This window comes from Prinia subflava, chromosome 4 (assembly GCF_021018805.1).
Source record: "Prinia subflava isolate CZ2003 ecotype Zambia chromosome 4, Cam_Psub_1.2, whole genome shotgun sequence".
In the NCBI taxonomy this organism is placed as follows: domain Eukaryota; kingdom Metazoa; phylum Chordata; class Aves; order Passeriformes; family Cisticolidae; genus Prinia; species Prinia subflava.
Genome location: NC_086250.1, coordinates 1,835,683 through 1,861,354, shown reverse-complemented (window position 1 = coordinate 1,861,354; position 25,672 = coordinate 1,835,683). Strand labels below are relative to the sequence as shown.

The following is a 25,672-nucleotide window of genomic DNA, read 5'->3' as shown; positions in this document are numbered from 1 at the left end:
CGCTGTCAAATTAATGGATCAAGTAATACTATCCAGAAGTTTCTGACAAACTCTTCAAATTAAGTTCTCTAAGACTTTGGAGAGTCGTTCCCAAACAAGCAGTAGCCCATTCCTGGCCATCAGAAAGGGTGTCTAAACAAAAGGCACACAAGAAAGTTTGTGCTACAGAACAGCTACTGAACAGGCACTGAAAGAGCCAGATAATTTAGTAATGTGAGACTGCAATTACACTTAGGATAAAATTTTTTATCAAGTTCAAAGCAGTCAGAATGAGTGAAATGCTATCAGGGAAGAGAAACTGGACCATCTCAGGAGAGGTATGGATTGCACTGGAAATGTCTTGGGACTAAAAGAAAGATCCAGGTTCCAAAAGCAAAGAACAATCTGCAAATGAAGCCTCAAGATTAAAAATAATAATAATAAACCGAGAAAGCAAAAGAAAAGCACTTGCCTGTCTAGCTATTCAAGATGTCTGGGCTAACTTGTAATCCCTCCTTCCTGAGAAGGAATTCAGATTAACAGCAGCTGTACACTGGTTACTGGGGATAAACAGAACTACAACTGTGCTGTGGCTTGGTTGCTGTGGCAGTAGGTAGCCTGGCAAAGAAAACTTTACTACCAAACTAAAAGCTGAAAAATGAAAAGAACTGGTGTAAAATTGGCTGCCCGTTCTCTTTAAAAACTCTAGTTTCCGAAACTCATTCAGCACTGAAAACAGAAAAGGGCTCTCTCATGAAGACCATACTATGGCAGCCCTGCCTCTTGCTCCATGTATTTGAAAATACATGGCCTGAAACCCTTTACCACAAGGGTTTGATTGTGTCTTTGCTACAGCTTGAACCAAAGTAGTGAATTATATACAAAGGAAACAATAAACTTGGAGTCAACACTTCATCTGTGCCACCTCTTCCATCCCTAAGTGCTCCACAGGCAGCACATCCTGCTTCAGAAACCCAAGAAATCACAGCAGAGAAGAACCACAGCTTTTGCACAACACCCTTGAGCCTCTTCCATAACTGAGAGTTTCATAGAGCAAGAGGATCTGGGAAAAAAGAACTGCTCTGAAGGCTTTGGGATCCTTTAACAATAGATCTGCTCCTCAGACCACACCCACACACGCAGTCACCACCTCACATGTTCACATCACCAGGTGTGAAAGGTGCCGTACACCAAAAAAGCAAAAACTCCCTGGCACATTTTAGTTCTGGTTTGTTCAGCAGAGATCCACGGCCCTGAAATCAAAATGCTTCTCGCAATGCCTACACAGTGAATGGGAGCCCTTCCAGACAACCCGAGCTGATCTCTCCTGAAAAAAATCAGCCTGACAGATGGTCCAGAGACATCCAGAAACTGTGGACCAAAGAACAAGTCTGAATATATAACAGAGATTGTTCTTCAAAATATAATTCTGAATCAATGCAGAAAAGGGAATTTAAAAAGTTGATCAAAACAAGCATGATATCCAAAGCAGTACAGTGCAACAGGGAGGCCTAATTCACAAAAATTACAGCGTGCTTGGCTCAGCACTTCTGAGGGGAGGAGGGGAAGAAAAAACCAGAGAGAGAGAGAATCAGACCACTGCATATTTAAATAGTGGCTAATGTTTCCCTGGGGAAAGAATGATCAAAAAATATTACCTTGGTGGATATATTTTGAGAGGCAGTTTAATACTGAAATGAGAAGGTAGATTCAGGAACATGAATGGAAGAAATCTACAAATTTGCATAAAAGAATGTCATGAGTGGAAATGCACTTTGGAATCACTGGCCTCCTTTGGGAGAAGCCTACAGCACAGTAACTGAATGACTCGGTTTGGATCGCGAATGACTGGTTTTGTTTACAAAGAAAAACACAGAAATATTGACTCAGATACTGTAAATATCTCAGAAAAGGCCATTTTTCAGGAATGAGCAGGATTGAAAAAGGACACACAGCTTGAGAGACCAGATCAGAGGAAAGAGAGCTCTCTGCTAAAGGAGCAAAATGGAAGAGAGTCCAGAAAGTGTTTAAGAGGATAAGCTTGTACAGGAGATGCAGTGGAGCAGAGAAAATAAGGCGTTAACACAGACTCCCTAAGTCTAAAAGCCAGGGCAAGACGGTTGCCTCTGGTTCAACAGGTTCCCTGAAGAAATACTATACTGAAAAAGCTACAGAGATCAACATTACTACCAATTACTCCCTACAAAACCATTCACCTTTTCCAGTTCCTGCACCCTTGGGGGATGGAAGGCTCTACCTATTGAAGCTTACTTAGCCTGTCACTCCTCCGGCCCTGCTGTCACTTGTTTCATGTGGGCTGAGCTGCTCAAGCGACCTGAGAGCAGGAGTTGCAGTAGGACTGACATTTCCCCATCTGTCACGTCCTAATCCACGGCAGAGTTATAAATTGGATAATGGGCAGCACAAGCCTACCAATGAATACAGCGAATATAATCCCAAGCGATGAGGCCGGGCTGCGTTTCAGTGCCCATCTGTAAAACCCTCCTGTGCATCAAGATGTGTTTACTGCACGTCACTCAAACCCCAAAATGCAACATCACTGCTCCACTGCCCAGAGCAGTTCAGCAGGTTTCATAAACAAAACAGGCGATCGACGGATTTCAGAAACATCAGCACTGTCACAGCTTTTTCCAAACCTCAGCTTCCACTCCCAAACGGAGTCTCCCCAGAGCTGGATGCATTCCCCAGCTGGAGCATGGGTCACAGGCCTCACTCACCAGCCACAAACCCAATCACCCTGAGAGCACGGACAGGCACAGAGACAACACAGAGACAGCAGCGCTGCAGCTCAAATCATTTTTAGGCCGATACGCTCACGGTTTGGGTCGCCTTCCTGCCATCAATCTCTGCAACAGGCAGCCACTTTCAGCTCGGCTGCATCTACAGCCTCAGGTTTATGTGGTACTTTTTACAAAACGTACCGAATTTCAAGGAGCCACAGGTCTGCAAAGCCACACCCTGTATCAGCAAGATGGAAAATATTCGGGCACTCTGCAGCCTTACAGAAGGCTTGTGTGGGGATTTTGGGTGAGACGTGCATGTGCGGACTAGTTAAACCTTGCAGCAATTTGTCTCTGGAAACACTTCCCGTAATAGGCAGGGCTATCCAAAGCACCCAGTGGTGATCAACTTGGGAGATAAATTCTCCTGAGTACTTTTCCAACTGTGTACGAGGGTATGACTAAGAGATTGTTTAAAATAAACTGAGAACTACTCAGTTCAAACATGTCAGTTCCTACTGGAAATGAATCAATACCGCAGCCACTACTGATCCTCGGGTGGCACTTAATGGATAGAAATACTGGAAAACATAATTGTTCTTTATCTGGACAGTGGTTGCAGCTGACCTTTGACAGAAATGCAATTAAGTGAGCATTCTAGGCAAACGGTGTGATTTCTTTTCTAGCAAGAAAAACAAAAGCTGCATGCGCTATCCATTACAAAGATCCTCAATCCTTTGCAGCTTCAAACCATCTCACAACATTAAATTACGAGAAACACAGCTTTTATTAACGAGCTTCCACTCACTTTTTTGTCTTAACGCGCCTATTTGGGTTTGAGAATCCGCAAAAAGCCGTTCCAAGTTTCAGCGGCGCCGGAGCCGCCGGCGGGAGCGCAGCGTGAACCCCTCAGTTACTACGGCGATGAATGAGATATTTATACCCGGGCGGGCGGGCACGGCGTCGGGATGAGTCACCGCCGGGGCCGTGCGGGACTCGCAGCCTGCGCGCTGCCGCGGCCCCTGCAGCGGGGGAGCCGCCAGCTCTCCGCCGCCCACCGAGGCCTGGCGCGGCCCCTTCGCCAGCGCTGCCCGCCGGCTCCGGGGGTGCTCCGGGGGTGCCCCGGGGATGCGGCGGCCGCGGCGGGGGCGGGAGCGGCACCGGCCGCCAGGGGGCGCGCCTGTCCCCGCCGCGCCCCCGCCGAAACGCGCGCGCCCGGCTCCCCCCCCCCGCCCCTCACGGACGGGGTGCGCGCGCGGGAGGGGGACGGGAGCGCGCGGGGCCGCCGGTACCCGCTCCCCCCCCCACCCTGAAATTAATAAGTAAACGCAGATAGACATGTAGGTAAAGAAATAAATAAGCAGCCAGCCCGCCCGCTCCCACGCCCGTTCCTCACCTGCGGGCGCCGCGGGGAGGAGCTGGAGGTGGAGGAGGCGGAGGAGCGGCCGCAGCTCCCGGGTCGCTCCCGCCGGGGGCGGTGTGGGGAGGGGGGGGTGGGAGCGCGCGCGCGCTCGCGCGCTCGGCCGGTGCGCGGGCTCTGCCCTAATTTGCCGCCGCCGCCGCCATGATGGAGGGGGCGGGGGCAGGAGCGCGCGGGGCGCGGCGCGTGCCGCGCGTCACGGCTCGCGCCCGAGGGGGCGGGGCCTGAGGGGCGGGGCCCGGGGGCGGGGCCTTGGTCTGCGTCACGTGACCGGCCCGGTGGGGCGGGAGGGGCTCCCGGTGGGCGCAGGGAGTCAGTCACCGGGAGGAAACGTGGGCAGAAGGGTGTCTGCCATGGTCTGCCATCCTCTGCCATCCTCTGCCGTCCTCTGCCATCCTCTGCCATTTCCGCATGCATTCGGGGGAAAAGGAACCCTTGGCAGTTCAGTTCCCGCGGCCCTGACCTCCAGCTCACGCGGCTACAGGTGTGGGTTAGGTGGGTCGGAGTGCCAAACCGAACCCACCCGAAAGGCAGGGGGCACACGGAAAAGAAAGAGAGTCTGGATATAATTCCAACTGTATTTGCTGTTTTATTCAGTATTATTTATTTTACAATAATAGACATCATTATCATTTACTATTACATATTATTTCTTCTTTATTATTTCTATTAAAGCTTGATTTTAATATTACATGGTGTCTGAAGTAATAGTAAAGCATTTTCCAGATCCAAAGTACAAGCTGATTTCCAGCATTATAACAGCAATATGAAAAGACATCAAAGTTACACACACAGTTTTTTAATAAGGCTTTTCACACGGAAAAGAAATAAAAAGCACGGAAAAAATTAAGGAAATGGAAATAAATCATGAAGAAGCATGAATGTGACAAATCCCGCATTTGACACTGATTTGGAGTGGTTCTCTTTTTTCCAAGAAATGTTCCTACAGAATGGAAATGGAAGCCTCTTGTCCAATAGAACTAATGAACACTATTATAGATTATGAATTTTTTCTAAATTTTGCGATAAAGAAAAGATTGGCAGCAGTGACAGAACACCTGCAAGGCCGCCCTTCCCCTCCCCTTGTCCAGCTGTTTCCTGCATCCTTCTGCTTCCCCGCCATGGGGAGCCCAGGGCACTGCCAGCACGAAGCTCCTTTAGGGCCTCACAGGCGAGCTCGTCCCCGTGTTTCGTTTGTGTTTGCTGCAGGTTTCACTCGCTGCAGCCCTGCTCTGAACTGGCTCCGCTCTCGCAGTGACAGTGACGCGACACCCGCCGCGCCATATATGGCGGCGTGACGTCACACATTGTGCGTTCCCCTATAGGCCCGGAGGCGCGGTGGGCGGGGCGTGCGGCGGCCCCGCCCTGGCGGTGACACGAACCGGATCTGATTCCGCTCGCGGCCACCGACGGCACCGGGCGCGTCTGGTCGGGCCTGCGGCTGCCACCGCCACCGCCGCCACTGTCACCGCCACTGTCACCGCCACTGTCACCGCCACCGCCGCCATGGCGCTCAGCGATGCCGACGTGCAGAAGCAGGTAGGGCCGCGGGCCCCGGCCCGAGCGGAGCCCCCGAAGGGCCGTGGGGAGCGGGGCTGACCGCGCCGGGGCCCGCGGCGCAGCGCTGGGGCCCGGGTCTGCTGCACTGCCGGGGCGCTCCTCTGGGAAAGGAGGATGGGCGGAGGGGAAGGATCCTGGCTAGGAAAGAGGAGTCTCCGGACAAGGCGATTTTTCCCCTGCCGGGCTGGATGGGCCCCACCGGGGAACTTCCGTGAAGCATTTTGGTGACACGTTATTCAGATTGTAATGAGACGGTTCATGAGCAGGCTGTGTGCTATCTGCACCCCAGGGCAGGTGAATGCACAGCCTAAGACCCGTACTGTGTATTTACATGCTGCTGTGGCAGATGTTTAGAGGTGAGGGCCAGTCGCTTCTTCTGTGCCTGCAGTGGGAGAACCAGAGAAAGTGGCCTTAAGTTGAGATAGAGGAGATTCACATCAGATATTAGAAAAAAAATGTCACTGTTAGGGTGGTCAGGCATTGGGGTAGGTTGCCTAGGGAGGTGATGGAGTCACCATCGCTGGAGGTGTTTAGGAGGTGTCTGGATCTGCACTGTTTAGTGGTTTAGAGGTTACAGTGGTAGTGGTACATTGATGGTTGGACTGGGTGATCCCGAAGGTCCCTTCCAACCTTAGTGATTCTATGGTTCCCTAAGGATTTCCCACCTTTTTTGCTTGCAGCTGTGTTACCTGCAGTTAGCTGTACCTTAGCATTTGGGTGGGCTGCCACACGTTCCTCAATGCCCTTTTCAGGTCTACATCCTAAGCAGAGTGGGGTTGGCTTGCAGTGGAAACTTCCAGCCCTGAAGTCTGGCTGTGGACACTCCTCCAGAGACAGGACGCCCTGTCCCTGTTGACAGTAAACACCCCCTCAAGCTAAAAAAGCTGCTTTCAGCTGGGTTGGAGATGGCGTGTGGTGTTAAAGGCTGTGGGGATCCAGTCTACACTGCTCTGGGTAGTTTCTTGCAGGTGATGAGCGGATCGGGCCAGTTCCCTTTGTCCTCTGCATCACAAGTACTTGTGTCTCACTTTCTCATTCAGTAAACATAGTCTCTTGGCAAGGAAGCATCACAATGAAAGTAAAATTGGTAGGTTGCCTTTCTCCAGAAGGAGAATTGTAACATTACATTGTATTCCTTTTATCTGCAAAGCTCAAGGCTTTTTTTCCTTCCTCTTCCATGAAGATAATAAAAATAAAGCTGACCTTAGGGTGGTCTTGCTCAGCCAGAATGGACCTGAACTTCACAGGTTAGTTCAGGCTCTGGTGATGTGTTAAACATGTAATACTAACAGCATTTCACATCTGCAGCATTCCTGTCAGTGCTTTACACTCCTGGGCCCAGGATGATCCTGGTAACTGGAAAGGGCAGTGCTGATGCGTTGACACTCCTGCATGTGGATGAATCTGGCATGAATTTGCCAGCTGGTCTCTTAACTCCTTGCCACCACACATCCCAATGAACGTCACTTTGAAAATCATCTCTGATTGAGACTTTTTCCCACTGACAGACTTGCTTTTTTATTCTGCCAAAGGTGTTTAATATGTTGTTCCATCTATTCACTTCTAAAGCCCATCTACCATCCAGAACTTCCCTTGGAAAGGACAATCACACTGCTCCTGATGGGAAAACCCCTCCTTCCTTTCTATAGGAAATACTGCTTTAAAATAAGCCTCTCATTTCAAAGTACATTTTTGTCAGTGTTATTAAAACTAATCCTATTTATAGGTGTGAAATCTCACTTTGGATCTCTCTTAATTTCTATAAAAAGCAAAAGGGGATTTCAGCAGCTTTTGAAGGAAGTAACACTGTTCAGTCTTACCAGTCTAGAAGTGGATTCCATATTAGCTTGCTTCCATCTCATTCCTTTTCCTTATACAGAGGATGTTTCCTGAATGTCCAGAACTGTTAAAAGGGCTTTTCCAAAATTCAGAAACCAGATCACACTGGAAGAAGTGACTCAGTAACATAAAGGCTGCTGCTGCTTAGTTCTCAGTCTTCTTCAACAATAGGCTACTCAGCAAAATAATATCCTTATTTTAAATGCCTCTCTTGTCCTTTCTGAAATGCAGGGTAGGAAGCTGGTGCTGTAGGTAGTCAAGGACTTGAGAGTCTTTGCAGACACGAATTAAAAGAAAACTTGATGATTTGATTTTGAGGATGTAGATGGTACTGTTCACTTCTTCCACTGTGTTAACACGTGTTTAAAATCTTCCACTTGTCCCTTGACTTCTGTTTTTTCATCTCTATGGTCTTAGTGCTGCTCTGCACACTGGCTCGGTTTTCACCTTGGCAGCTTTCTAATCTCTAAAACAATGAATTTTAACATGAAATTCTATAAATAGAGCCTTTTGTGTGAGTTCGTTCAGACTGGATTTTCTGCAGAATGTGTCTCATCGCTAAGTGCAAGCCAAAAGTCAGAAGTTTTCATGGTCTGCTCCATCTGGCCATGGAAGGGTCTGTTCATCATCCCAGCTGCAGCTGGGTTGGGAATGAGTCCCTCCAGTCTGCCCCAAAAGGAATCTGAGCTGAGGTCTGGTCACAGAAAGGCATGAGATGGATGAGCAGAACTTGGTCTGATTGCTTTCCTGGGCTTTCAGCTGCTGGACCTGGACTTTGTAGTGCTTTGAAGTGGCTTCAGAAACGTTTTTCAAGTAGAACTTCTTGGTTCCTGTGGGGCTCTGAAGCAGCACGTGACATTCTTGATGTGGTCTGGGTCACAGGGCATTGCTGCCGCTGTCTCCTTCCTCAGCCCCTCCAAACTCACCTTGTAAGCCTTTACAGAATGCATTTCAGTTTTTCACCAGTGTCTCTGGTGTTCAAAGGAACTTCTGGCTGGACAAATATCACCAGAGTGGTCAGCAGCACGTTGCTTTGTTCACTGTTGACCTGTGGAAGGCCAAGGTTCATTCAGATGCCATACACGTTAATCTTTATGTTTCGTGTAAATGTCACAACAAACAGACCCGTTTTGCTGTGTGAGGATTTTTGGGAGGTTTTTTTAATAAACCCAGGGGTGAAAAAGTTGGTCTCATTAATGAAGAACAAAAGTACCCAGACTCACATTTATACAAATTTGCTTTTGGGTTAGTTGGTTTGTTTTGGGGTTTTTTGTAGTTGCATACCTGATATGCATTCTTCTAATGGCAGCTAGTGAAACAGCATTATATAGAATTATTGGGGAAAATAGTTTTCTTGTAATATATGTCAAGATTCACTGACTCTTTAGTGTGTATGCTCAATTAAATTTCCTTGCAAAACAATATTACATGAATTAGTAAATGGATACAGAGTATCTACAAATGAGGATATATATATATATACACACCTACTTCCTACAGAAAATACTTTCTTTCCTCTCTCTTGTTACAGATCAAGCACATGATGGCTTTCATCGAGCAGGAAGCCAATGAAAAGGCTGAAGAAATAGATGCAAAGGTAAAAATGGAAGTTCACTGTCAGTAAGTGCAAAAGGAAAAGTGCATCCCACATCCTGCTTTGAAAGTTGCAGTCAGAGAGAACTAGAATACCTTTGTAAGCTACAACTGATTTCTGTTTAGTTATTACATAGCAAAAAATGTTGTACCAAATAAAGTCGGCATTTCTTAGCTTTTGACAAATGAAAATGACTCAGAGCTCGCTTTGGCCAATGTTTTGGTGGTTCTTGAATATAAATATATCTGTATCAAAGTTCACCCCTTTTTTAAGCAGTCAGGAGAGCTGAGTGGTAACGTGACTCAACTGGATTGAGCAGAACCTTCCTCCACTGAATTAGTATTTAAGGCATGAGTTGAATTACTTGCAGAATGCTTCACTTAGGTTAAGCCACAAGAGACTGGGTTTAATATTAACCTGGTGAGAGAGTATAGATGTGTGCTGAGGAGGGGTTAATGGTGCCTTTCAGCCCCAACAATCTGCATTATACCACGAGTGAAATGCCTTGTTGGTATTGGATTCAGCATATGTGTTGCTGATAATATTTAATCTCCCTTAAACATTTAGATTTACATACATATTTAATCAGTACTAAAACAGGTATTCCTGAAGATCTGCAAACAGAATTCAGAAGTTGAGATTGGATTCTCATGTATAAGTAGGAGAATCATCCGTGTGTTTTTACATTCTGGCTGGTGAAGCTCTACAAAAAAAAGAAAAAAGTAACAGCTGTGCTGTCACCCTCCTTGTGTAAGAATTACTTACAGAGGTGGAGGGTTTCTGTATGGAACCATAAATTGTATCATCCTATCCTGTCTGTGAATGTGCTGTGTTACATTTTGGTTCTGTTTTTTTCAGCCCAAGGAATCAATTTCCACTTCAGTTGTTTAATTTTTACTGTAGGCAGAAGAAGAATTCAACATTGAGAAGGGTCGCCTTGTTCAGACACAGAGGCTGAAAATCATGGAGTATTATGAAAAGAAGGAGAAGCAAATTGAACAGCAAAAGAAAATGTAAGTTGCTTGGGCTAGAGAGCTGACTTCACATTTTGTTGTTAATTTTGTACAAAATTCTTCTTCCCTTGCAAACAGGCAAATTCTAGACAACATATTTAGTTCTAATTGTGAGTTTCTGGGTTTTTTTCTGGGGAGAAATTATCAAAGCTGAGCTACAATGGTGTAACTTAGTGTGATGAAAGAACCATTCACATTTCTTTATGTAGTCATGTCTAGAACTCTGTCCTGGTCTGAGACCCTGAGACAAATGATCATGTTGAGTTTAGTTTGGCTGGGTCTTCACCAAGAAAGGGGTTCTGCAGTTCAATCTTTTGTGCAAATCCAGAAACAGATCCAAACAGGTGAACAGACCTCATTTTTAAGTGTTGCAGAATTGTTACCTTTAAATGCAAAGCCTGCAGTTAAATGTTACAGTTCTTCTGTCAAAGGCTGATGGATTGATTCAAGTTTATCCTGCAACTTGCAGTCAAATGTCCAACCTGATGAATCAAGCAAGGCTGAAGGTGCTCAAGGCGAGGGATGACCTTATTGCAGTGAGTATCTCTGAAGTAAACACACTCTCTGTTCCTACCATATGTTAGCAAAAGGAAAACACGATTTTTGACTGAGTGACATTTGCATTAAAAAATGGCTCTCCAAGCTGCTCTGAAAAGGCCTTGAGGATTTAGTCCAGCTTTGCTAATCTCCTTGTTTCCACAGTTTCCATTACCTGCTCTTTTAGGGAAATACATTGCTCTGCCAGGAATACTGCAGGCAGCGTTGTATCTGTCATTTGCACAATAGCTTGTTTATTTAAAGAACAGCGACTCTCTCTTGCACAGTTAGTACAACTTTGAAATTCTGTTTGCCTGAAGCAATGTTCATGTGAAAAACCCAGCATGGCATAAGCAAGGAGGCCTAAAACACCACGAACTGGGATTTTTTTGTGTCCTTCAGTGGCCCATAGTAAATTCAAAGTTCTTCTTGCTGTGGTCGGTGAGCAGTGTGTGTGTTGACACAGAGGACGAGCAATCATTCCTCAGAGCAGGCTGTATTCAGGCCTCTTTGGGTTTCCTGTGTTTCTCTCTCACCACTCTCTCAGAGATAGTTTGGGTGTTCCATTTTCTGCTAGATGGGGCTGTTGAGCTGTTGGAAAAGCTTGAGAGGCCCGTGGAAATTAAAAATAAAAGATGGGATAAACATTCAGGTTGACACTACCATGAAAAAGAGGTGTTAGCAGAAGAAAATCAGCAGTTTATTGACTCTTTAAAACGAGTTTCAAACTTTAGATTGTATTCCCAGAGAGGAGGAAGGTGAATTGCTCAAGGGCTAACTCTGTTGTGGTAGTCTCTGCTGGGCAATCTCTTCCTCATTTATCTGCTGACTCAACCCCATGCTTCTGAGTCATTCTAAACACTCTTCCTCATTTTAAGACATTTAAAGTCACATGCTGCTCACTCTTTCTTCCCTTATCAGATCTTTGGCTTTTTTCATGAAGAAAGATGAGCAGTTCCAGAAATGCACTGTTACTCTAGGGAGGACAGAATAACTAGGTTTGACCATGACAGTAAATTGTGATAGTTTTATATCCTCATTCTGATTGTATTACTGTGCAATTTTTTTTCTAAACACCATGAGGTAGGACAGGAAAAAAAAGGTTTATACCAATTCAGTTTCTTTATGTGAAGCATTTCTGATGGTTCAGTTTTAGAACCTTTGAGTTGACTCTTTAAAATTTTCTTAAAAATTCAATCCCATCCAATGATTTGCTGAGCAAAGATAATCAAGAGAGCTACTTCAAATTACAAATAAGCTCTCTCTTTTAAATTTTGACTTGCAATTAAAGAATACCTAACCTGGATATTATTTCATGGAAAAATAGATTCGATTTCTTTGGTCAACCAAAAAGCTGAAAAAAATTTATTTGGACAATGTATGATTTTACATGAACAATTATTCACTACACATCTAGTTTATTGAAGCTAACATTCCAAGTATCATCCTTTTCCTCCTCAGCTCTCCCTTTTTCACACAAAAGGAATTATTGTCAGGTTCTAATGAGGTCAGCCCAGGGCAGGAAGAAGGGAAGTGTTGGGCAGGGATAGTTTACCATGCACAGAGATGGAGGTCTAGCTTGGATGAACACCAGCTGGAGTGTACATTTACGTGTTGGCAGGGTGTGAGAGCTATAATAGAAGTACAGAAAGTTGGTAGGCATGAAACCAAATGCCAAACAGATGGGCTCTGCTGATCTGATTTCTTCTGAATGTAGGATTTGCTGAATGAGGCCAAGCAGAGACTTGCCAAGGTGGTGAAGGATAGTGCCAGGTACCAGACACTGCTGGATGGACTAGTTCTACAGGTAAATATTTAAATTGTAAAAAAATGGATCATTGCTGCCCTAGCCCCCTAAGTTTCTTTTGTCAGAAATTCTCATTGTAGAGACAGCCACAACACTCAGAGTGCTTCAATAAAACTTCAGAAGCTTCAAGCATTAGCACCTCGTTATCTAGAAGTCTTCCAATCCTTTTCCATGTAGCCTCCCATGGGCAGCTCCACACAGCTCTGGCTCTTTCTCTCTTTCTTCTTCCTTCTGCAGTTCTGGCTCGCTCCTTCCTGTCCCCAGAATGGCCACCTAACCCTGTCTGTCCCTGTACAACATCTGACCCTTCCTGTCCCCAGCACGGCCACCTAACCCTGTCTGTCCCCTGTACCACATCTGACCCTTCCTGTCCCTCTCACACCCTCCTGTCCCCTCCTCACAGCAGGGCCAGCAGACCCCACTGCCTCTCCACCAGCAAACTCATCTTTATCACACCCACAGTGTGAGGGCCAGGCTGTCCTCACTCTTTGCTAATTAACACAGCTACAGAATATTGGAGGCAAGATTGCCATCAGCACCGTCTCTGTCTATCTCCCCGCAAGAAACAGCCCTCTGAAAGTTACAGTTGTACTGGAGTCTGGATGAAATGCTGCTGGGTGATTTTTGAGTTTTAAACATCACTTCAGTATCTTTGAGTATTGGATTCTGAACAGAAGAGGTTGTGGCTTAATTTTGAGGTGTAGAACCTGGTACACCAGCAGCAGGTCCGTTGTAAGAACAGTTGCAGATGTGTATACACACATTTTAGGGTGCACACGTTAAGCTCCTGTAGTGATCAGCTGGAGCAGATGCACCTTTGTCAGAGGCTGTTTCTCCAAACCCACAAGTCAGCCAATACCCGCTTCAAAAACCTTTTCAGCATTTTGGACTTTATAAGCTTTGACAAATACACTGTAGTGTGACAGAAGCAGGCACAGAAAGTGGAAACCAGAGCTTTGCTTGCCCAGAAGAACATCCTCAAGCCCCACAAATGAATGGCTGAAAGTCCAGAAAGGTTGGCCAGGTCTGTCCTGTGAGCTCTGGTGCCTCCTTCTGGCACAGACTGGTCCTGTTGCTGTGAACTCCAGGAGCCACCCACGAGCTCTCCTGTCACACTTGGACGGCAGAGTTTTCCCAGCAGTGTCTCCTACCAGCTCGTGCCTCCAGCTGGGTGTTGTTTCTTTGTCACACTCAGCTCTGGTGTTGCAGTACATCAGACAAACCTTTCTTGTTCTTGCAAATTGGCCACACTTGTCTTGGTTTGTTATGTTAGATCCAGTGAGGGATCTGTGCTCACAGCTGGACCAGATGATCATCATTGATCCCTTCAAACTGGAACTAATTTTATTCTGTTCTAGCCTCAGGTATTACCACAGGAACTGCAAGGCAGGATTTATTAGAACAGGCATCTGAAACTGCTGCTTGTCTTCAAGATCTTGGCTGCATGCTCTGTCTACTTAGACAGCAGTGATCCTTATGTGTGCATGAACATTAACTGGCATACACAATCCTGAAATTCCATATGTTTAGTTCCACTTGAGTTCCAAAATCATCATCCATATTTGGGCTCTTCCCCAAATATTGGTGCTGCCCTCTCAGAATATCTGCGTGAGGTGAACTTGTGAGCAAAGATCTAAATAAATGAGGCTGATATTGTTGGGGCTTGGGTTTCAAATTGATCAGCTTCTTTCCTTTCTTGGGGTTAAATAATTCTGCCAAAGAAAACGTTGACTTCCTGAAACTGAAATGGTTGTTCCTTGCAGGGATTCTACCAGCTGCTTGAGCCCAAATTAGTTGTTCGGTGCAGGAAGCAGGATCTCCCCATGGTTAAGGTAAGACACCTGGAATATTTTGACAGAGACCTGACTGCAGATATTTGCTGTTCAGACTCCCCTCTCGGGGTGATACAAAAACAGGCTTTGCTTATTGCACTTCTGTTGCAGCTACAGTGTGCTTCCAAAGCTGGGGATCATTTCCCTGCCTGGATATTATCTTGGAAACTTTAGAGATGGTTACAGTATTAAGAATAATAACTGGTTTGGCTGAAGAGCCAAACTGAAATGCATTTTCTTAATTAAAAAAAAAAAAAAAGGCCTCAATCCCTTCATTTTATTAGTACAAGTGATTGAGTTATCAAACCTGAGTGCTGCAGCAGCATTTGTCAGTGCTAACTGGAGGTTTATCTTGTGTCCTAGACTGCTGTACAGAAGAGCATTCCCATCTACAAAAATGCCATTAAAAGGGATGTGGATGTTCATATTGACCAGGACAGCTTCCTGCCAGAAGATATGTAAGGAAAATGGGATTGTTTTGTACAGGGCACTAACTTAATGCAACTTTTCAAGCCACAGCTCACATTAGTGTCAGAAAATTAAGTAGGGAATGTCCTCAAAGTGGCTGCTGCTGTTCTTGTGGAACTGCCACTTCTTTATCAGACACAGACTCTGCAGATTTCTCCAGACAAGCACTGTCTCCATCAGAAATGTGAGGAAAAGTTTTGTGCAGTCTCCAGCCTGACTCACAGCACTGGAGTAGGGAATAACTGCACAGGAACTGAACCACTGGTCTTTTCAGGAGAGAGAATATGGATGTAGCCACGCTTTCTGTCTCAAAATGATGCAAACTGAGTCTTGAAGTGCTGCAGGATAATCACTTGATGTGGTTTATGTCTGTTCTGTCTGCAAGGCTCCATTTCCACGTGGTATCATGGAGGTACCATAGACAAAGCTGTCTATTCTGTCACCTTTCTGTATGGGCCCACAAACAATACTTGTAGCTCTTCTCCTCACTTTCCAAAATGTGACAGCTGTCTCAATAACACAGAGTCTGAAGCTGCTTTGAAGGGACAAATTGCACAGCTCCATTTACATTTAAAACTTGCTGATGAGGATCCTTGCACATAGCTGTGGTCTCTGGTAACTCCAAAGATGCTTTGCACTGCTGCCTCACTGGATCTCTTTGTGCTCATTCCTATTAAGACATGATCAAAAAGGTTGTTTTTTTAAAAAAGAGAAATCTCAGCCATGTATCTGACCTGCCCAGAAATGCTAATTTGGGATATGTTTGCCACATTCTGACTGACCCGTGGATTTCACTGTATTATTTCTTTTTTTGTTGTCCATTTTAGTGCTGGGGGTGTTGAAATCTACAACAGTGATGGTAAAATTAAAGTTTCCAATACCCTGGAAAGTCGACTGGACCTTGTAGCCCAGCAGGTGAGTTTCTGCAACAACCTAGGTAAACAAAATACAATTAACTAGTTTGTTCTTGTAGTGAAATCCTTGTGTTTCCAAAGTGTCAAAATAGTGCATGGCATCAAATGTTATTGGGAGTGACAAGTAGGAAGTTATTTTTGAATGAAAAGAAGCAAATTACTTATTATTTGTATAGAAAAAAAAATGGCTTTCCCCAGAATTCCATTTGAATTAAGCTTAAGCATAAAACTCTATAAATTATGATACTGAAAGCCTTGGTTATGACTGCACTGCAGTCAAGATGCTGAAATGCTGAGGCTAACTTGAATTACTGCAGCTAACTTGAGTACAAACTTTGGCTGAGCCCTATTACTCCCAAGTGCAAAAAAACCCTAGCTCTGGCATCTCTTTCTTATGCTGCAGTACAGGCAGTGCTTTCAGTTTATAGAGTAGCAGGCAATGTGTGATCAGAGAAAAGACTTCAGAAAGCTCAGATGAAGTGACTTGTGAATTTTGAAGCCAACCTAACTATCCCACCGTGCCTGCAGGAAGAACACAGAGCAGTTTTATTGCCCATTTCACAGAACTGATATGCTCTTTCTCTACAGATGATGCCAGAAATCAGAGTGGCTCTCTTTGGTGCTAATGCCAACAGGAAGTTTTTGGACTAAACCTCTATGAGAGAAGGTGGGATCTGTTCCACTGCCATACTGAAGGGGATGCAAAAGCATCTGCTAATTTAAAATCTTGAAATTTAACATTACTGTGTCATCCAGTATCTGTTCTTCAATCGAATAATTTTGCATACCTGCTGTGCTTAGCCTTTCTACTTGTGGTTAGAATGCATTGCTCAAAGGATGTGAAGACATACATATTCATCCAGAAGTGGCACTAGAAATGGAGGCACTTGGGCTCCTGGCTTTCCTTACACTCTTGTGACTTTATAAAGACAAGGGGTCCATTTAGGGTCACTCTCATGCTCTGGCCACATCTCTCTCAAGTTGTCTGATCTGTGAAGTAAATTACTATGCTGCTGATGGCAAATCCCCTTTCAGTTATGGTCTTCAGTGTTAGAGAGGGCATGTATTCCTTCCCAGGGTTAGCAGTTAAATTCATGTTACTTGGTCAGGCATTTCCTGTTCTGTATATGTGATTAAAAAAAAAAAGCCTGAGCTTGTAAAACTCTATTTATTAAAATAAAAATGCGTGTGTGTATGGAGTTCTTTGTCACTTCTCTCTGGAGCATTGGCAGCAGCCTTTGAAAAGTGGGATTGTTTGTGTTCCTACCTCGAGCTGTGTGTATGAACTGTTCTGTGAAGCTGGAATTCCAGTGCAAGGAATAATGTTGGATTGTAGGCCAGGTTTTTGAATAGGACTCCAGGATTCTGGAGCATCACTCTCCCTGAAAAATGGGTCAGTAGTTTTGCTCCCTCTATCTTCTGTCACAGGAGAGAACTACAGAAACACAACTGTGCTACTTAGATAAACACAATCCATTTCCCATCACAGGTTTGTTGCTTCCTTGCAGGAGATCCAAACTGTACCCTGACTCTTCCTAATGCTCAGCTCTGAGATTTCTTTTGTGAAAAATAGAAGGTGATGAATTACTACTTAAATATGTTATGAAATCATCTTCGCTGAGTATGGCACTGAATCAGGGATGGTAGGAATTTTACATTGTGCCATGAAGAGCACTTGCCAAGCTGCAGCAACACTGCTTTATGCAGTGTTTTTAACCTGAGGCCCTCAAGTGTGCCCTCACGAAAAGTAGACTCTAAATGCTAGATAAGTTTCTTACTGCCTCATTCCCCTCAAATGGAAATTGACTGCTAAGAAAACCCTGATTCTAAGCTTATTTAATCTGTGTCTGGAAGAAACGCTTTAAATTTGCTCTTAGGAAATAAGATTATTTAGCAAGGTTGGGCTTTTTGGTTTTACTGCTCTTTGCTGCTGCATTTAGGTGCCAGCTCTTGTTTTCCACATAGATGGTTGTTATGGTATTTATACCATAAATATAAATACCATATATTTATAATGAAGGAGTCAGGGAAATGGATAATATTGCACTTTTTCTGCAGAGTTGGCAGTGGAAAATTTAAGAGCAGGCTTGACACTAAGTGGTCACCAGAGGACTTGAAATGTTCCTGCACATCTGAATCACAACCCTGTTTTAGAAGGTAGTTTTCACCCCTAGGGGTGTATCAGGCTGTATGAGTGATCCCTGGAAGTGTCAAGAGGAGAGAAAGCCTGGAAGAAAACACCCAGAAGCTGGCAGAGGGAGGGTACCTTGCTTGTTGCACGCTCCTGTGCTGACCTGCTGATGTTGGCAAGCAGAATGTGCATCTCCTGCAAAACAGAAAAGTGTCAGCTCCTACCTTATACAGCCCAGTAGCACACACAGGACAGTCTGTGCCTGGAATACTTGGGGAAGTTAAAAGAAAAATTCTCATTTAATCATTTCCAAACAGAGTGCAGTGAAGGAGGAACAGAAAAATTTGGAAATAAAAGTGAACAACCCCAAGGGGAAAATTCAAAGCAAAAAAATTTCTTTAGTTAAGTGAACTCTGAGCTGTTACTCTGAGGAGCAAAGGTTTGATAATGCAGCAAAGCAACTTGGCAAAAGGTGTTTAGCCCTAAGCAAGAGCCCAGACAGACTTAAGCGTGGTTTGGCTGGGTGTGCTGTTTGATACAGGCAGCTCAGAGAGGCAGGTGGGGGCCCCATCCTGCCTCTCAAACGTGTTTGCAGGGAACAGGCCGTGACAAGAAGGCCCTTCCAGGGCTGGGAAGTTCCTGCTGCTCTCAGCCAAAGTAGAGCTGGCTGGGAAATCCCAAATCTGTCTTCCTAGGCATCTCATTCAGAGCATCCCATACTGTTCCTTTGGCTTTGCTTTAGAGAAAGCAAGAAAAACATCTGTACAGGAGCATTCTCGGGTTAAAATCATTCTGACAATGAGCCAAAAATGTCATTTCCCAGCCCTTGTTATGTGCTGGAAATCAAAAGCTATGGAAATCAAGGCTACCACGTTATTTTAGGTAGTTCAAGGCTGATCTGTTGGGAGAGACTGCAAAGAAACAATCAAGGGTGGTCCCCCCCAGCATTTCTAGAGGCCATTTTTCCTTTTGCTTTGCAGGGGATCAGCTCCTTTTCCCAGTCAGCCTGTGGCCCACACCTGCACTGCCTGAACACCAAGGGGCTGCACAGACCCACCCCTGTGCAAACCCTGGGGCTGTGCAGCTCTCCAGGGCACCAAACACAGAGGCAGCACCTTGGCACGAGGCTGGAAGGGGATAGGAGAGGGAACAACTGCCTTAGCAAGGGAGAGAGGGGCACTGAAGTGTTCCTGGTGTTAGAGGCACAGTTATCTTTTGCAAAATTTCTTTCATCCACACGTGCACAGGCTCTGCCTCGCTCCCCTGGCACCATTGCCTGCAGTGCCACTGTAAATCCTCCCTCCCTCCCAGCAAAGGCCACTTCTGCTCAGGTGGTCACAGACAAAACCTTTTCAGAACATCTTCTGGAGAAAGGCTGGTGCTGCTCCTCACAGGGCTGCAGAAGGAAGGAGGAGCTCCACTACCAGCAGTAATATGCCATAAATTAATCCCAAAGCATGGGTGGCAGCACAAGAAAATTACTGATGTCTAAAAAATTGAGTTATGGTTGTTTTCCCCACATGCACAAATAAAGCAGTTCAAGCACAGACAGTTGCTCCATGCTTCTGCTCTCAGCTCCAAACACTCTGAAGTGTTAGCTAGCATCACTAGCCAGGGCTGGGGCACAGGAATTGGGAGGCTCCTCTCACCTGCTGCCTGGGTGACTTTGCCAGGTGTCCTTGCCACCACTGGTGGGCTCTGTGGAATAAAACTGCTGAGGTTTAGGAATGGGCACATGAGAATTTTAACACCGAAGGCATCCACATCCCACCTCTGTGTGGCAGGAAGTGCTGCTGTTCTGTGTGGGGGAACCATTCTTGATGAAGAACATGGGCAGTTCATCACTCATGCTCCAAAATCCTGGCATTTGAAGTGTTAATCCCAGCATAACAGTGGCTACAGCTGCAGTGCAGGCTAGAGGTGATAACCTATTAAAAAACCTTCAAAAATGTTAGTTCTCCAGCTCTGTCAATGCTGTTCTGCAGCAGGACATTCCTCAGTCTCCTCTCCATGTTATGTTGGCAGGCACGAGCTGTTTGCTTTCATCCAAGCTGAAGCATTTGCCTTTCAGTTTCACCAAGTGACCCCTTGTGAAGTCATCTGGAGTTGTAAAGTAAATTGGATCAACCATCTGGCTTTTTTTTCCTGTTCCCCATTTAATATATTGCTACCAAATCTCCTTGCATCTGAATGGTTTTATTGCTCTGTGCTAACCATTCCTTTTTCATCCTGTGCTTCCCTTTTCCATGGAGCACCAGCTACAAGCAGTGACTGGAAGGTCAGGCGGAAAAAGAGGAGAGAGGCAAACCCTTGGAGCTCAGCAAAGCTTGGCTGCTTTATCTCCACAAAGAGGTGTCCGTGCTGCTGAGTGGGTTTCTGGCATGCAGGCATCACCCTTTGCTTTGATTTCAACCTTTTGGCTGGTAATTTAGGCCAGCCCTTTTAGTAAAAAACATATTACCCATATTGGTAAAAAACATATACTAGGGGCATATGTCTAAATAAATACGTTGATTTATAAATTACATGCAGGTACTGCTGTACTAATTAAATGATAAAGCATAACAAAACTAGAAATTTAAAAAGTATTATATAAATACAAAATAAATATTATTTATTTATTAATGGTCTAACTATAGACTCCTCCTGTACCCCAACAGTGTTTTCTTCTGTATGCACCTTATTTTGGAGACCTCTGAGGCACCAAAAACTCTTTCCCTTCTGGTGAATAGTAGTAACCTCTATTCTGGAGGTGTTGTGTCACACCCAGTGCATCCATAGGGGTCTCAGGACTTCAGCAGAGGCTGAGAAACACTCCCAGGATTATGAGGAGATAAGAGGGGAATTTGCAGGAAGCCAAGGCAGACATCTCCAGGGGTTTTCCTGGTCACTGTAGGAAGCTGTGACACCCAGCCATCGGGGATGGGAGGTTCAGGGGTGCTGCAAAGCACCCCTGGGTGACAGGTCCCTGTGCCTCCCACCCAAGAAGCACCAAATGCCAGAGGCAGGGAAGCAGGGTGGAAAACCCGTGAGGCATTCCTGGCTCACCCCCCGGTGCTGGATGCGATAAGTGGGAGCAAAGGGTGCCTTTCCCTGCTGGCACCGCCCAGAGTGCCAGAGAAGAAACGGGAGTTTGGAAAGCAAACAAAGGAAGGGAAGGAGAATATCTTGGAGAGAAGACAGAGAGCGTTGCGAGTCTCTTGGGAGGCGCAGGGGGTGTGTGCACACCGCTGAACGGAGGATGCAGCGCGGCCGCTTTGATCTCCCAGAACAGCTGCTCCGTGGGCATCGGAGAGCCCAGAGCCAGGCGTGCCCGGGAGAGGGGCATGCACACCCACAGCCTCATGCTGTTCCCATGTTCCATGGCCTCTCCCTCAAAGCACCCAGGCAGCACCAGCCCTGCTGAAAAGGCACGAGCTCACGGCTCCAGCTCCTTGCTGTTCCCACACGGGGCAAGCGCTTTGGTGCCCGGCTTTAGCCCTCCAACCTCTCCGAGCCATGAGGGGCTGCAGGCACGGCATGGAGGGGTGGCTGAGCTGCAGGGAGAGCAGCTAAAGCAGGGCCTGGGGAAAGGAAAGGAGAGCGGCCTCGGGGATTTAATTTCAGGGAGGCCTGAGAATGGGTGCTCTGAGCCCAGACAGCATGGGATGGCCCCTGAGAGGGGCATGGGACACAGGATGACAAGGAGGGCTGTGTTTAGCATTCTGGTGGTGGCAGATGCTAAATGTCAACAGGTCTGGGGTCAACACCCAGTGTACAAAGCCTCTGCACTATTGATCAAGGTGTGGGAGGATGTCAAACCCCAGCGCTGCTGACTCAAGTGCATGCAGACAAAGAGAGGTTGGGGTTTGGTGTGAGTCAGGCAGATAAAATACAGATGCAAGGGGAAGTGGTGTGGGCATTCAGGCACACAGGCTATCAAACATAGCAGCAGTTGACATGGGAGCAGAGGGTCATTCCTACAGAGAGGTCTGGTTTGCCTTCTCCAGACTTTCTGGGGGACTTGTGCGCCTCCCAGTCCAAGGAGCTACCTCACACAGCCTAAGGTTCCCAGTTTGAGGTGTAAAAGGTCTTTCCCTTCTCCTCCTTGAGCTCAACAGAGCCTCATCAAACAAGGAAATAAGCAGCACATTTCTCCATATCATGCTCTGCTGTGCCTGGAAGCGAGCACACAGCTACTTCCTTGGGAAAAAAGCTGCCCTGGTTGTCGTGCAATGATTGGGTTGGAAAGGAAAGTCTGGGTGTTACAAAGGGGACAGGTGAAACACTGCAACCCTCCCTGCTGACCCCAACACCTAGGTGCTCTCCAAGGGCCCCATCAGGGGGATAACTGACAGAGGAACTTCCCAGGGGAATCTGTATTTAAGAGCCACAGGATGCATTTCCCTAGGGAAGCAGAGATCAGAGGGGGGGGAGGCAGGGGCAGGCAGCCAAGGGAAGCAGAGCAGACTGGTATGCACAGGCTGCATCTCCTCAGGGGAGATCTGTTTCATATGCAGGTATGCCTTCAAAGGGGACACCAGGGTGCAGGGGAGCACCAGGGATGCTCCAGGGATGAACTGCCCCCCTGGGAACTCGAGCAGAGAGGCAGGTGTCTGTGGGAGCCAGCCATTTCCCAGGGGGGAGTGCTAGTTTGCTGCTGATTTTCCTAACAAAACACAGTCCTGTGGGATCTTCCAAAAACCCATGCAGCCTGGAAAAGCCAGGACCCTACAGGGGCTGGCACATGGGAGGTGGTAAATCTGCTGGCATCTCCCATTTTGCCCAGGCTCCTGCGGGAATTACGGTGCTGAGGCAGCCGGCTACTGAGGCAGCAAATTGTAATTCAGTGCCCCTCTCGGGAAAGAAGATGAAAGCAAACTCAAATCTCTCTTGTGGCCCACACAGTGAAGTTACTCTCACTGAATCCTGTGGTTGTCAAGATGGCCACAACACTCAAGAGTGCTTCAATAAAACCTCAGAAGCTTCAAGCATCAGCACCTTGTTACCTAGAAATCTTTCTTACCTTTTCTCTGCAGCCTCCCATGGGCAGCTCCACACAGCTCTGGCTCTTTCTCTCCTTCTCTTTCTTCTGCAGTTCTGGCTTGCTCTTTCCTGTCCCCAGCACGGCCACCTAACCCTGTCTGTCCCCTGTACAACATCTGACCCTTCCTGTCCCCAGCACGGCCACCTAACCCTGTCTGTCCCTGTACAACATCTGACCCTTCCTGTCCCCAGCACGGCCACCTAACCCTGTCTGTCCCCTGTACAACATCTGACCCTTCCTGTCCCCAGCACGGCCACCTAACCCTGTCTGTCCCCTGTACACATCTGACCCTTCCTGTCCCTCTCACACCCTCCTGTCCCCTCCTCACAGCAGGGCCAGCAGACCCCCCTGCCTCTCCACCAGCAAACTCATCTTTATCACACCCACAGCGTGAGGGCCAGGCTGTTCTTACTCTTTGGTAATTAACACAGCTGCAAAATATTGGAGGCAAGATTGCCTTCAGCACTGTCTCTGTCCGTCTCCCCACAGAATCGGGAAGTTTGAGTTTCCAGCTGAGCCAGCAGCGAGGCTGCCCCCCCTGTCACCTCACCAAACCTGAGGGACAAACCCACATCCCTGTGCCCCGTGCCCCTCAGAAAGGCTCCCCTTGTCTGCCCAGCCCTGTCACCTCACCAAACCTGAGGGACAAACCCACGTCCCTGTGCCCCATGCCCCTCAGAAAGGCTCCCCGTGTCTGCTCTGCCCTGTCACCTCACCAAACCTGAGGGGCAAAGCCACATCCCTGTGCCCCGTGCCCCTCAGAAAGGCTCCCCTTGTCTGCCCAGCCCTGTCACCTCACCAAACCTGAGGGACAAACCCACGTCCCTGTGCCCCATGCCCCTCAGAAAGGCTCCCCCTGTCTGCTCTGCCCTGTCCCCGGCCAGCCGAGGCGCTGATGGATTGCAATCCTCCTCCGCCATGGCCAAAACAAAGGTCACGGCCCCAGGAAATTGCTAACAACTTTTGCCCGCCGGCCCCGGAAGGGCTGGAGCATTTCGTGGCGAGGGGGTGAACTTTTTACGATCCCTCCACCCCGGGCAGGCTCTTTGGGAAAGGAATTTTTAAAAGTGGCCGGGGAACTCGAGGCTTCCTGGGGTTGACAGAGGAGGAGGGGGCAGCCCTGGAACGCTGCCCCAGCCCACGGCAAACCCCGGCCACTGCCCCTTCCCCTCAGGCCTCTCCTCCGGCAAAACCTTCCTGTTAATGCTGCTGGGCAGAGACAGGACCCTCGGGAATCCCATTCGGGGGCTCTTGTTAAGGTCCAGAACAAGTTCAGTTTTATTTCAGCACTATACTCGTTTTGTGAGTGTATAAATATCCAGGTACCAACACTGCACCTCACTCCGAGCTTATGGCTGGGAACAAGGGGTTCAGGTACATTCCCACCAGGAAAAATGGCTTTGCTTTGCCCTCCTGTGCCTCTGACTTCTCCACCAAGCAAAAACTGCAGCTCTGTGGGCTGGAGGAGATACAGCAGGCTCCCACCCTTCAAGAGATCCCTGTCTGCTTGGAGAAGTTGCATTTTACATCTCAATGTGGGAACAACAACAACAACAACAACAAAATCAACATTTTGAACTTATGAGTGCATTTATTTTTCCTAATACCTGTAAATGAACATTTCTGCGATTAGAAATAATTTGTTTTAGCCTAAAACAGAGTCTTCCTGAGCTATTCCAAATGTCTTGGTCCTGCCTTTCTGTGTGAGGTAGTCTCTCCCATGCTAAAGTGTGGTGACTGACGGGAAAATTTAAGATGGGAACCTTACCTGCAAGATGCTTTTGTTTTTAGAGAAATACACATAACCAACCCACATCTCCCCCCCGCCCCCAAAAAACCACTGATCGTGCCAAATACACTCCGGTTCTTCCTTCACCATTAGGCATTTCCAAAATGCTGCATTTAGCTCCATTACAGCTGCATTATCTTCCAGCTGTCTGAAATCAGAGCTCCAAAGCCTGCCTGAAATCAGAGCTTTCCCCAGGGTCTGCCCCATCACGGGGGTGAGTGGCTGCCATTTATTTCCACACCCAAACTGGGCACTAAACTGGTCCCTACTGATTCATCAAATCCATCCCACATTCAAGCCTACATGAAAAAGTAAGTTTCTTTGAAATGGCTTTTGTCTGGAAAAACGCTGGGTTTGGGAAGCATCCCTGTTTTCAGGGAGGAGGCTAGAGAGAGTATTTAAAGCCTCAGAGCTCAAAAAGCTCCCTTTGTACAGGGGGGTGGAAGTAGCTTTGCCAGTCCATGGAAGTAAGGAAAGAGAACAATCAAGAATTGTGGATAGTAGTAGATATAAAGGTAGACAAAATAAGGGGATACATGGCTTTGTTTGGTACTGCCTGTTACACTCGTGATAGCATCTTGTCAAGATCAGGACATGGAATTTCCTATAGCACAGATAAGCTTTGTCTTTGCCTCGGCTGCAAGGCAGCTCTAAAAGGAGCAACTCTCCATCTGCCCCTTCCCCAGGACTGGTTCCAATTAGTGCCGACTCCACTCTGTGCCGGCTTAGCCCCAGGATGAAAAATCTCCTTGTGCCAATCCCCTCTGACCCAAACACTTCCTGGGACTGATAGGGCGACCAAATTCCTCCCCTTCCTAAATTGGACAGCTTCCTCTTGCCACCCCAAACTCTGGCCCTGGGGAGGGGAGAGGGGAAGAAGGGGATACGTGACAGAGAGCAGCCCTTCACCCTCCCCAGGATCAAGGAGCCAAAGTCCTCAGAAGCCTTTGCAGGGCCTGGAGCTGCAGCCACGCTGGGAAAAACCCTGCTGGGATGTTTGACTTCATCTGCCTGCCCTGGAC

General features: G+C 47.0%; 2 protein-coding genes and 1 long non-coding RNA gene across 3 annotated transcripts in view; 1 reads left to right on the top strand and 2 right to left on the bottom strand.

The window, feature by feature from the left end:
* The window catches only part of BCL2L13 (BCL2 like 13), a 36,261-nt gene extending 31,991 nt beyond the window's left edge, over positions 1-4,270 (bottom strand). Inside the window, exon 1 of the mRNA XM_063395113.1 lies at positions 4,117-4,270. The gene's annotated coding sequence lies outside the window, so the exon portion shown is untranslated. The remainder of the gene's footprint in view (positions 1-4,116) is intronic.
* Positions 4,271-5,509: 1,239 nt separating this feature from the next.
* ATP6V1E1 (ATPase H+ transporting V1 subunit E1) lies at positions 5,510-16,903 on the top strand. The gene is made up of 9 exons (XM_063395112.1): positions 5,510-5,679; positions 9,071-9,136; positions 10,037-10,146; positions 10,616-10,682; positions 12,401-12,490; positions 14,254-14,322; positions 14,686-14,780; positions 15,618-15,705; positions 16,293-16,903. The coding sequence occupies exons 1-9, from the start codon at positions 5,647-5,649 to the stop codon at positions 16,353-16,355; spliced, it is 681 nt and encodes a 226-aa protein (XP_063251182.1). The 5' UTR covers positions 5,510-5,646; the 3' UTR covers positions 16,356-16,903.
* On the bottom strand, positions 14,791-23,699 carry LOC134549515 (uncharacterized). Its single transcript, XR_010080122.1, has 3 exons — positions 22,841-23,699; positions 17,971-18,030; positions 14,791-15,460 (listed from the first exon to the last, which is right to left on the bottom strand). It is a non-coding gene; the product is annotated as an uncharacterized LOC134549515 (long non-coding RNA).
* Between the last annotated feature and the right edge of the window lie 1,973 nt (positions 23,700-25,672).